General features: G+C 34.9%; 1 protein-coding gene across 3 annotated transcripts in view; it reads right to left on the bottom strand.

Annotated features, from left to right (window-relative positions):
- Positions 1 to 13,822, bottom strand: part of SMARCAD1 (SWI/SNF-related, matrix-associated actin-dependent regulator of chromatin, subfamily a, containing DEAD/H box 1) — an 88,355-nt gene that overhangs the window by 56,375 nt on the left and 18,158 nt on the right. For all 3 annotated transcript variants that reach the window (XM_036914102.2, XM_036914101.2, XM_036914103.2), the window contains exons 3-5: positions 9,937 to 10,114; positions 3,643 to 3,814; positions 767 to 833 (exon numbers count right to left, since the gene is read on the bottom strand). In XM_036914102.2, the coding sequence (XP_036769997.1) occupies positions 767 to 833; positions 3,643 to 3,814; positions 9,937 to 10,114 (417 nt within the window). The remainder of the gene's footprint in view (positions 1 to 766; positions 834 to 3,642; positions 3,815 to 9,936; positions 10,115 to 13,822) is intronic.

Here is a 13,822-nt window from a genome sequence, read left to right as displayed (position 1 = left end):
ATTTTGTAACCTAATGTGTGTGTGTGTGTGTGTGTGTGTGTGTTGTATAATGGTGTATATAAATACAGGAAAAGTTGAAAATGACACAAAGCAAATTTAAGTGTGGTTAACAGAGTGTAGGTTTGCTTTCATTCCTTAAATACTTTTCTGGTAGTGGGATTACAGGTTATTTTTACTTGTTTGGTAGGTTTATGTTTATAAAAAAAGATCAAGATACCATACACTGAAAAAACTGGATCTGTGTTTTTTTAATTCAAGTTCCTTCAAATGCATTTATTTTTGTATCCCAAACTTGAAATACAGCATAAATATTTACTAAATGAAGGAATGCTGACTACCAGCTAGGACTTTCCACAAGACATTATGTTCCTACTGACTCAGATTTGTAGACCTATAAATAAAACCACAATGCAATTAGAAAACACATTTAAGAAATAAAATATACCTTCCAAAACTTCACTGTCATGAGATTTGATCTGTAGTAAACAAGCAAAATTACCAATGAAAAACTTACCCCTCCCTTTCTGAGGGGGGATTAAAAAAAAAATTCCACATACAAAATTTAGTTCCCAAATAGCTGTATGACCTCAAGTTAGTCACTTAACCTTGTTTCTTCACCTAAAGAAATTGAAGCTTATTACTATCTCATAAGGGTTCTATAAAAATTCATGAAGGTGCTTGGTAAGTTGTAGAGCAATATTTAAAATGAAAAGATATTATTATATAATTAATGATTCAGCATGGCTTGAAACTAAGTCAGGCATACCTGCATCACCAAACATCAGCAAGGCAGCAGCAATCGCTCCATCCATAGTGCTTGTTGATTCAATCAACTAGCAGAATGAGAAACAGATTAATGTTTTAAAAATAACACTTTAAGAATTATCTCACAAAGTTATCAAAATATCTAAGAACAAATAACATTAAAATATATACCAGGTGGTGAAATAGTATGGCATACTTCAAGTTCATTAAGTCTTATGATAAATCTTCAGAAACCTGGTTTTTCTAAAAAGTCTGAACTTCTCTAATCATATCTTAAAGTGTATCAGATTTTCTCATCATCACATTCAATGAAAAATTAAAATATAGTCAGATAAAACAATACAGTCAAGGTTCTTGTTATTTTAATTACGAGGTTGTGCATTAAAGCCTTAAAAACTTTGTACTTAACATGCAGGAGCGTATGTGTGTGTGTGTGTGCGCGAGAGAGAGAGAGGGAGATGATAGACATTTATTTTACTCTTCTACTTATGAAAAAATCAGCCATAATCCTACAGTTATTTTTTAAAATCTAATACTTCTTAAGATGAGTCAGTATAAAAGGCTCTTTTGATTTTTACCCTATTTCTGAATTGCTTGAATTTGTTCAAGAACATATAGTACTACTTACATAATTAACATTTTCAATAAACTTTTTTTATGCTGTTCTGCAACATTTTGGATTTCAGAAGAAACTATACATCCCATATTTTTCTCTTGCTATAGTTCCCATTTTAAAAAGATCTTATTTTTCTTAAGCTATTTTTGTATTAAATAGCCTCAAATCAAATTAATTTTCCTAATCTTGGATCCTTAGAAATCCTGTAAATCCCACTTCATTTTTAAAACAGTTGAAGCATATTCTTATCAAGTCAGTGACTAAATTTATATTGTGTAGCTTCTTGAATTATTTTATATGGGTCCAAAAGCCTTTGTAATTTATAAATGTCACCTTTAAATTTCTTGAAATGATTGAGGTCATTTGAAATCCAGAGTACTTCAAGAGAGTATTCTGCTCTGAAATTGATAATGTTAAATTCCCCAAACTCCAAATTCTAATCAATGAAATATACATAAAAATATTATATTCTATATATTAATCTATTTTCTATATAGTAATCCTATTTCCTACTGCAAGTACAGAATTACAGATAAATATTTCTACAGGACAAAAATCCCCTTGAGCTTAATGAAAAATTGGCAATCAAGCTAAAATATTTTTTAACTGAGAGTTATTCATATATTTTAATACTCCACCATGTTCTATTGAAAGTTCTTTCCAACACTGTACGCTAGCTCCTGGAGATACTAGTACCTACTTCTTTTCTTCTTATTCTAGAAAAAAATCACATTAGGACGCAAATAACATTGTTAACAGGAGAAAATGTAGACCCAAGATGCCACTGAAGTTTCATTTAACTAACACTAAGGTATCAAAATAATTTGAGAAAGATTCATGGCAAAAATGACAGAGATGGGAATAATTTAATCTACATTTAGATATCAAACTAGCAGGTCCAGGACCACTTTCAGTTCAAACATGTTTTTTTGCTCTGAATGTTATTTTTGTGTTTAAGTTAGTTACCATAAAAAGGAAAGAAGTATTTATACAACATGAATGAACTTCAAAAAAGCTTCTGCCAAGTGAAAGAAGCCACTCACAAAAGACCAAATACTACATGATTTACTTAATATGAAATGTCCAAATAGGCAAATCTCTTTGACAGAGATTACTGGTTACACCTAGGGCTGGAGGGAGGGAAATGGCGAGAAATTGCTAATGTGTATGAGGTTTCTCTTTGGATTGATTTAAATGTTATAAAATTAAGACAGTGGTTGCATGCTTTTGTAAATATCCTAAAAACCACCAAATCATACACTTTTTTATACGTGATTTTTATGGCATTTAAATTATATCTCAAGACAGCTATTAAATTGATGACCAACAGTAAATAAAAACTCACTTTATTTGAAAAATGTGAATATCTGATAAAAATGGGCTATTATTGATACAAAATGGCTATATCCTGCTGCAGCTAAAGAGCAGCTATCTGCTTTGGGAAGAGCAAGTACTATACGGTATGCTAGTATCAACCACCTCTAAGTTACTGTCTACCCATGCATATAGAGTACCTACTTAGTCTCAGACCAGGGGAAGGAAATTGGGGATGGTGCCGGTGATGATGACAGATACACAGGGGAAAAACCTCTGAACATGCAATTAAATTGTTCCCCTAAGATTAACTATTAAGTGGTAGAGCTCATGATTAACTATTTACTAATATTCTTCTTCTCTACCTAAAATGCAACTGGTCAATTCTTATTTGCTTTTAATGAGATACCTATTATAGTCCAATTACAGCCACTTATTTTATATCTATAGCTCAATCAATAATTCTCAGCAAGAGTGCTACTGGTAGGGTAATTATTTTCTTATGCAGGACTGTTACCAGTATTGCTGGGTATTTAGCATCCCTGTCCCCATGGCACTAAATGTTAATAGCAACCCCTTGCCATTATGGGAGTGGGGAGGAAGCCTCCTGACATTTCCAGGAGTTTCTAGTGGGAGATTTGGGCAGGGGTCAGGGAATCCATTTTGGAACCATTCAAGCCCCAAGAATTTACAAACTACACAAGCTATTGAAGGAAACTTAAATTATTATTTGTAGGTGAATAACCTCACCTATTAATAAGTTAAGACTTTCAACAAGTAAATCTCTGGCATTTATCTTTAGTATTACCTAAAGGTTAATTATCTTCAAACGTAAGAGATAAAATGACTTTAGAAAAATGACTATCCATTAAAAACAGCACTGGATACAAGAGAGATTTTAATCATCACTAAAGCTACAATAACCAAAGACTATAAAAGGGTCTGACCTTAAGTAAATCATTGTCACTTCTTTGTGGGAAAAGTTCCTTCAAGGTCTGAAGCTTAGCATCTTTAAGGTCTTCCAATTCTGAAAGGTCTTCCAATTCTGAAATATCATCACTATTTCTATGTGCCACAGCAGGAAGGCCTTGGGACTCTTCATCTTCAGATGGCTCAGAACTAAAAATATTTTTAGGGGAAAAAAAACATAATATTTTAATATATTACTAATGTTATTTCATTAGAATTGGACATATATGTATATGAATATAGCATTCTCTCAATATTAAGTGCAATCTATACCTGTCAGAAAGTAAAACACCGTTTTCCATTTCAGTATGATTATATGTATATACTTATTAGTTTTTTATAAAACTAATGCATGGCCAACTTCTCTTTCCTCCTCTTTATTCACCTAAATTCTGTGTATCAGACGAGTATCTTCATGCTGCATGCAATAAATAATGAAGCCCACACTAATGCAAAGATCAAAGAATTTTCATGGCCTACCTAGGTGATCAGAATCTAAGTGTTAGAATCAGAATGCTTCCATTCAATATCAGAATCTCTGCCAGGAACATTTCTTCAGCAGAAAGGACCATTTAATCCATATGAAGCACTCTCCTCCAATTAACTTTAATCCCATTCCATTTCAGTTTATGATTATCCTATATAAAAGATATTTTGGGCCAAATTTTACTCATCTACCTCCTAAACAAAATATTATCATTTTGAAATGCTGTTTTTCTACCATGGTTAAGCTTTCTGGGGATCAGAAAGCAGAAATATAACAAAACGGGTATAAGTAATAATACTCAGAGTAAGAATGCAAGGTGGGAATCATAGTTAAGTATATTCCTAGAGTCAGAGAATGTAGACTGTGCTATGCAGCTATTTCACTTTTGGACAGCTCTCTTGGACTATATGCAGAATCTGTATCTTAGTCACTTCTCTGTACCTATTCATGTTAGTTCAGTTATACCTGCTGGGGCACTAGTCATGTCTAAGAAATCTCCCAAAAACAAAGAACACATTTCCAAGGAGCAACGATCTGTACTTTAACAAGCTTCTAGGTTGACTTCTTAAACCTTGTTTTGAGAAAATGCTGTAAAGTAACAAGGTAAAATAAATCTCTTCCTTTGTCTCTATGCCTGTCCTTCAATATCTGAAGAAAATTACATGTGTCTCCCTTTCCACTACACCCAGGCTTTTTAACCCTGATGGACAACTTTGAATTCTCACTCTGCCTTATTACATTCATGCTCCCTACCTGATTTTGCCTCCTAGTTCACTGAGAATATGAAAGCTTTCTGCATTATTTACTTACAACAGTCAAGATATGGAGGCAACCAAAGTGTCCATTAGCAGATGAATGGATAAAGAAGACGTGGTACATAGAAACAACGGAATATTATTCAGCTATAAAGAAAAAAAGAAATCCTGCACTTGCAACAACATGGATGGACCTAGGATATAAAAGGACCTAGAATCCTTTTATAATTCCTGCCCTGAATAAACACTTTCAAAGGTCCTTACTCTTCTGGACATTAGAATCTTAACATAATGATCAGATTCATCATAACCATTCAGTGGGACAAGCCCATGTGCCTCTTGATGACATTATGTATTTAAGCTGACCAGGAATCTTACCATGCCTTAGACTTAATGTCCAGTTCACAGGAAATATAAGCAACAGAGGAATAAACTCAATACCATCATGATGAAACAGTAAGAAAACCTGTTTTTTCTAAAAAAAAGACTTAATTTCTTCAGTAAGTTAAAATCCTGAAGTAAGAGGAGGGGAGTGGACCATTTAAGATTAAAAGAGAGTCAAGAGTCGTAACATGCAAATGCAGGGGATGTTCCTAGTTTGGCTCTTGGTTTGAAAACCAGCTATACGGTCAGCTACATGAAAGAAAAGAAACTGAATTACTGTCTAACTCCACACACAAAGGAAACTTGAAATGGATTAAAGACCTAAATGTAAGTCATGAAAACCATAAAACTCTTAGAAGAAAAATTAGGCAGAAATCTCTTGAACATAAGCATGAGCAATTTTTTTCCTGGACACAACTCCTTGGGCAAGGGAAACAAAATAAAAATGAACAAGTGGGAGTACATCAAACTAAAGTTTCTGTACAGCAAAGGACACCATCAGCAGAACAAAAAGGCATCCTATGGCATGGGAGAATGTATTTGTAAACAATTTATCTGATAAAGGGTTAACATCCAAAATATATAGAGAACTCATATGCCTCAACACCAAAAAAACAAATAACCTGATTAAAAAATGGGCAGAGGACCCGAACAGACATCTCTCCAAAAAGAAATACAGATGGCCAACAGGCACGTGAAAAGATGTTACACATCACTAATCGTCAGGGACATAAAAATCAAAATAACAATGAGATTCACCTCACACCCGCTGGAATGGTCACTATCCAAAAGACAAGAAATAACAAGTGTCAGCGAGGATGTGGAGAAAAGGGAACACTCCTATACTGTTGGTGGGAATGTAAACTGGTGCCGCCACTGTGGAAAGCTGCACCAATATGGAGGTTCCTCAAAAAACTAATAATAGAAATGCCATGCAATTCAGTAATTCATTCCACTTCTAGGAATTTACCTGAAGAAACAAAATCCTTATTCAAAAAGATACATGCACTCCTATGTTTATCACTGCATTATTTACTTGCAACAGCCACGATATGGAGGCAACCAAAGTGTCCATTAGCAGATGAATGGATAAAGAAGATGTGGTACATACAAACAGTGGAATATTATTCAGTCATAAAGAAAAAAAGAAATCCTGTATTTGCAACAACATGGATGGACCTAGAGGATAGTTTGCTAACTGAAGTAAGTCAGGCTGAGAAAAAACAAATACCATATGATTTCACTTATTTGTGGAATCTAAAAACAAAGCAGAACAAAAACAAAATAGCAGTAGACTCACAGACACTGAGACATGACAGGTGGTCACCATGGAGGGACTGCAGTGGCGGGGGAGAAGAGGGATAAAAGGGCACAAAAATTCTCCATCATAATGTATGTACAGCATGGGGTGGTAGTACAGCATGGAGAATATAGCCAATGGTTCTGTAAAATCTTCCTATGCTGACAGTAACTGCACTAATGGAGGAGAGGATTTAATAATATGGGTAACAGTTGAACTACTGTGTTGTATACTTGAAACCAATGTAAGATTATATAGCAACAATACTTTAATTAAAAAAAAGAAAAACTAGCTATAAAACACATGAAATCTGAATATAAATGAGGAATTAAGATGATATTAGAGAACTGTTCATTTGATAACAGTATTGGTTTAGAGAAGGGGATGTATAACCAAGTATTAAGAAATGATGGGATGTCTGTAATTTACTTTAAAATATGCCAGTCAATAATAATAGATGAATGCTCATAGAAATAATAATCAGAGGGAAAAATGTTAGTAATTGTTAAATCTAGGTGGGACATGGGTGTTAGTTTTATGTTATTTTATTGTATGCCTGAAGCTTTAAAAATAAAAGAAAAAATCTACAAGAACAAGAGTGTTCCACTCTGTGTTCTTCTATCCCATCTGAGATGAAGCTGTTCCCTTCTGTTGAAGGTGAAGTCCTCTAATGGAAGCCCTTTCTACAAGACCCTGCTTTACCTACCTATCTTCCCTTCCCAAATAATTCTCTCTCCCTAAGCTCTTCCTCCCAAGCCTACAATGTGCTCGAGACTTTATTTATTTGTTCAATGAATTCAATGTGCTAGGGGTTCTAGGCACTGTGGACACAGCAGTGAAATAAGCAAATTCTCCTCTCCTTCACAAATTGTTTGACTGATTTTCTACTTCCTCATTTCCTATACAGTTCTCAACTCACTATTTTATATCTTCTGTCTTACCACTTTGGTGAAACTATTCTCACTAAGCAATACTATCTTCTAAAATGTCCAATATGATAAAAACATTTCATTACTTGCTCTGTGGTCTCATAAATTGTTAACAAATCTCTGAAAATCACCCCCACACTTTTTAATTTGGGGTTACCTAGGATTCTATCTTCAGCTCTTTCTTGTCTATTAGTTATGAAAAAGAAAAAAGATTTCTATGATTTGACAAGGTTTCCAGAATATATATCTACATATATGTGTATGTGTGCGTATATTACTAAGTGAATAAAACAAGGAACAAATGAGATTAAAAAGACATGACAAAGTAAATCCAATATATGAAACTGGGAGAAAAAAATCACTATAAAGTACTACTAAAAATATGGTTCAAGAACTGACTGCTAGTCCTTGAACTCAAACTGTTTGTTATCTGTCCATGACAAGGTAAGGAATTTACACTAGAAAGTAAAACATTTACATTAACAAGCATGTTGTTTAGTTCAACTGATACATACATATTTTTATTACAAACCTTTCTTGGTAAAGGAATTGGTACATTTATTTATATATTGTACTTCTGAGTAGCACTATTATAAAGGGTATTATTGGGATTAACTGGTAAATTAATTTTAAAATTAAATTTAATTAATTAAAATTAACAGTTAATAATCCTAATTATTATTTATGAAGGTGACAGCAAATGTGGGGAAGTGTTAGCAATGGGTGAATCTTTAAAAAATTTTTCCAAAATAAAAAGCAAAATCACAGGGCTAATAAAATAAATTTTCCTTAGGATTAACCATGTAGAATCCTCACTACTCTTTACTTCAGAGTGAATTTCAGAATAAAGGCATGTTCATTATGGCTTATATACAAAGAGAAGTTCATTTTAAGAGGAAATACTCATCAACAGTGGACAGTGTCGATCTCTTGCTTCACAGCACAATCTTCACTTAGCTTCTGATCACCCAACCTTTGACTTCTCTTACCTCAATGACTGCTCCTTGTTAGAACCTCTAAAGGTTTCTTCTCATTTCTCTGCTCCTAATAATCCAGAGTTCTCTGGCCTGAGTCCTTTAACTTCTTCTCTTTTCCAGTTTTACTAGTGCCCCTTAGTAATTTCAACTAATCATACTGCTTTAAATATCGAATCTCTGGACAACTTCTAAACTTAAACACATAAGTCTAGAATTTTCCCCCAGAAGCCAAATGTCACAAATCCCACTACCTTCTTAATACCTAAATGTCTGAGTCTTCTCAATCACAGCATGTTTAAGACTGAAATACCAATCCTTCCTTCAAAAGCTCTTCCACCATACCCTAAGTTTTCTTTATCTTAGTTAATGGTTAACTCCATACTTTCAGTTGCTCAGGCCAAAAATTTTAGGGTCATCCTTGATTCTTTCTTTCCCACCCTACATGATATCCATCAATAAATTCTCTCTGCTCTACCTTCAAAGTGTATGCAGAATCTAGCCACTTTTAAAAATCATTTCTACAGGTACTAGCCTGGTCTAAACCTCCATCATTTCTTGCCTGGGTTATTACAACAGTATTCATGCTTCTACTAAGGCTCCCCTATAGCCTCAAGGATCTTTAAGTCAGATAATTTTACTATGCTGCTAAACATACTCCATTAGCTTCCCATCTCATTCAGAATAAAAGCCAAATAGCCTATGGGTTTGACATGACTAAGTCCCTTCTCTATCCAACTTCTTATGACCCCAAGGGTCCTTCACTCTGCATCATTTGCTCCCCATGTTCCTCAAAAACACCACGCATTGTATGATTTCAGGGTCACTGAACAGGCTATTCCCAATGTGTAGAAAACTCCCCCCTCTCCATATCCATATTGCTCAATTTCTAACCCATTCAGGTCTTCACTCATCTTTTCAGTGAAGCCTTTTCCAACAATGTTCTTCAGAAACCAGCCCCTACTCCTGGCCCTGAACCCTGTATGTCCCTTCCCTTTCATCCATACTTACTACCTGCTCACTTCTTTGCTTGCTTGTCTTTTTACTTGACTGTAATACAAGCTCTGTACTACCCCAAAGAATATATGCAAAAAAGGTTAAAATGATTTGACTCTGGGACTAAACAAAATATAAAGCAGTTATAGATGATCAAAGGTACCTGTTAAAATAATTTCCGTATCTATGGAGGGCTAAATAAATTAAATAACTGCTTTCACTAAATGTTTTATTGAAAATCACTGTTATCCAGAAACACACGCACACACACACACATACACACAGTACCTCTTTTCATTTCTAAGTTAGGGACAAATAACCAAAATGCAGCAAGGAGGAGGCAAAAAGAAAGGGCAGGGGGTGTCACCAAAACATTTCAAATTAAGTAACTTTTTCTCAAAAAACCCTCTATACATGTAAATATAATGAATCAATTAAGCTGCTTACACTATAATCACTGTGTCTTTGTTGAACTTTTTCTCTTGAATTGTACTTGAGCAATTTGGGGAAACGATATCTTCACTATCAGAAGATAAATCAATATACTGTATTCCTCTTTGATTCCTGAAATATGATATACTTGCTTTTCTTTCATTTTCTGGAGTTTCTGGAACACTAGAATCTTCTGCAAAAAAAAAGAGAAAGGCATTTTGAGCAACTTGAAAATAAAATCAGATTTGTTTGGTAATTATAAACATGTGCTAAAACTCTTTAACTTCATTCTGTTTTTCTATTCTAAAACCAAAAATCCTTACTACTTTTTAAAGAAAAAATTAATAGTCAACCAGGGCTGGTGTTTTCCCATTTCTCAGGTCATTTACTAACAAGACCATTGTGGAAAATGCAAAACAATGGTTTGTGTTTTATATTTTCATCCTTTTCTCACTGTTCTTTTATTTTCTACTACCCAGTTATTGCCTAAGAATCCCAAAGACTTGAATTTCAATCCTGTCTCTTAGCCAAATTACTTATGCACTCTAAGCCTCAGTGTCCTCACCTGTGAAGTAGAGAGGCTAATAACAGGGCTAATGTGCATATAAGCTCAGATGATAGTTACTGAGCATTTAGTTCACTAATTGGCACACAGCCAGTATCCAATAAACATTGTACCTCATGCAAATATTGGTGTTATGGGCTCAATTATGTCCCCTCCAAAATCCACATGCTGAAGTTCCAAACCCCAATACCTCAAAATGTAGCATATTTGGACAGAGGATCTTCAAAGAAGTGACTAATATGAGGACGATGGGTAGGATCCTAATCCAGTATGGATTGATGTCCTTACAAGAAGAGAGAAACCAAAAAATGTGGATAGATTGGATGGAGTAAAAGGCCACGTTAGGACTACAAGAGTGCTAAAAAAGGAACAAGACAAAGATGCTCACTCTTGCTACTATTAGTCAAGAAAATACTAGAAGTCCTAGCCATAGCAATCAGACAAGAAAAACAAATAAAAGGCATCCAAATATGTAAGGAAGAAGTAAAACTGTCAAAATTTACAGATGACATGATACTATATAGACAAAACCCTAAAGACTCCACCAAAAAACTTCCAGAATGAATTCAGTAACATTGCAGAGTACAAAATTAATATGCAGAAATCTGCTGCATTTCCTTATACTAATAATGAACTATCAGAAAGAGAAACTAAGAAACAAGCTCATTTACAATTACATCAAAAAGAATTAAATACCTGGGAATAAATTTAACCAAGGAGGTAAAGGATCTATACCATGAAAATTATTAAACACTGATGAAAGAAATGGATGATGACACAAATGGAAAGATATGCCATACTCACTGATTGTAACAATATTGTCAAAATGTCTATACACCCAAAGCAATCTACCAATTCAACACAATCCTTACCAAAATACTGTTAGCATTTTTCACAGAACTAGAACAAATAATCCTAAAATTTGTATGAAACCACAAAAGACCCCAAATAGCCATAGCAATCTTGAGAAAGAACAACAAAATGAGGTATCAGAGGTATCACATGCCCAGATTTCAAATTATATTGAAAAGATATAGTAATCAAAACAGTATGGTACTGGTGGGGGAAGGGAGGCACACAGATTAATAGAACAGAGAGCTCAGAAATAAACTCACACTTATATGGTCAATTAATATACAATAAAGGAGGCAAGAATATACTACAAAGCCACAGTAATCAAGACAATTTGGTACTGGCACAAGAACAGACCCATAGACCAATGGAACAGACTAGAGAGCCCTGATATAAACCCAACCATATATGGTCAATTAATATACGATAAAGGAGCCACGGACATGCAATGGGGAAATGACAGCCTCTTCAACAGCTGGTGTTGGCAAAACTGGACAGCTACATGCAAGAGAATGAAACTGGATTATGGTTTAACCCCATACACAAAAGTAAACTCAAAATGGATTAAAGACTTGAATGTAACTCATGAAACCATAAAACTCTTAGAAGACAAAATAGGCAAAAATCTCCTGAATATAAACATGAGCAACTTTTTTCTGAACACATCTCCTTGAGAAAGGGAACAAAAGCTAAAATGAATGCATTGTACCACATCAAGCTAAAAAACTTCTGTACAGCAAAGGACACCATCAGCAAAACAAAAAGGAATCCTACAGTATGGCAGAATATATTTATAAATGGCATATGTGACAAGGGGTTAACATACAAAATACATAAAGAACAAGCCTCAACAACCAAAAAGCAAATAAGCCAATTAAAATTTGGATGAAGGATATGAACAGGCAATTCACCAAAGAAGAAATTCAGATGGCCAACAGGCACATGAAAAGACATTCCACATCACTAATCATCAGGGAAATGCAAATTAAAACCACAATGAGATATCACCTCACACCAGTTAGGATGGCCACCATCAAACAGACTAAGAACAACAAATGCTGGCGAGAATGTGGAGAAAGGAGAACTGCTGGTGGGAATGTAAGCTAGTTCAACCACTGTGGAAAGCAATATGGAGGTTCCTCAAAAAACTAAAAATAGAAATATCATTTGATCCAGGAATTCTACTCCTACGAATTTACCCAAAGAATATAATTTCTCAGATTCAAAAAGGCATATGCACCCTATGTTTTTGGCAGCACTTTTTACAATAGCCAAGATATGGAAGCAACCTAAGTATCCATCAGAAGATGAATGGATAAAGAAGAGGTGGTACATATACACAATGGAATACTATTCAGCCATAAGAAAGAAAAAAATCCTACCATTTGCAACATGGATGGAGCTGCAGGATTTTAGGCTCAGTGAAATAAGCCAGGCGGAGAAAGACAAGTACCAAGTGATTTCCCTCATTTGTGGAGTATAACAATGAAGCAAAACTGAAGGAACACTGGAAAACCTAGAAGAAATAGACAACTTCCTAGAAAAATACAACCTTCTAAGACTGACCAAGGAAGAAACAGAAAATCTAAACAGACCAATTACCAGCAAAGAAATTGAATTGGTAATCAAAAAACTACCCAAGAACAAAACTCCTGGGCCAGATAGATTCACTGCTGAATTTTATCAGACATATAGAGAAGACATAATACCAATTCTCTTTAAAGTTTTACAAAAAATACAAGAGGAGGGAATACTTCCAAATTCATTCTATGAAGCCAGCATCTCTCTAATATCAAAACCAGGCAAAAAAACCCCACCAAAGAAGAAAACTACAAACCAACATCCCTCAGGAACATAGATGCAAAAATACCCAACAAAATATTAGAAAACCGAATTCAAAAATACATCAAGAGGATCATACACCATGATCAAGTGGGATTCATCTCAGGGATGCAAGGATGGTATAACATTAGAAAATCCATCAACATCATCCACCACATCAACAAAAAGAAGGACAGAAACCACATGATCATTTCCACAGATACTGAAAAAGCAGTCAACAAAATTCAACATCCATTCATGATAAAAACTCTCGTGGGCTCAAAACTCCATGACTCAACTATTCTTCTCTATTAAGCAGTGATGTGTGCCTTGAGGAATGTGATGTGTTCCTTAAATGAATGTTGTGTCTTAACCCAGGCCAGTTCCCGCAACATAGTTATCTCCCCTATTGTGTTGTGCTAGGGAATGTTGTGGAGGGAGTTGTGCACTGAGATCACTACAAGCCAATGGTTGTATGCATGAGATCACCAACTGTCCTTGGATGTATATGTGTGACTAATAAATACGAGAGGTGCCCTCTCAGCACCACTCTTAAGCTGGTTATGCCTTGAGTCCCCTGGCTGACCTACTAAGATCTTCGACAACTCATCGCCTCGCCTCCTCTATCTGCGGGTCAGAGACAGGGAGGAGGACGACAGGTGG

Source organism: Manis pentadactyla, chromosome 5, assembly GCF_030020395.1.
Source record: "Manis pentadactyla isolate mManPen7 chromosome 5, mManPen7.hap1, whole genome shotgun sequence".
Taxonomy (NCBI): Eukaryota; Metazoa; Chordata; class Mammalia; order Pholidota; family Manidae; genus Manis; species Manis pentadactyla.
The sequence above is the reverse complement of the archived record's forward strand: the minus strand, read 5'-3'. Positions and strand labels throughout refer to the sequence as shown.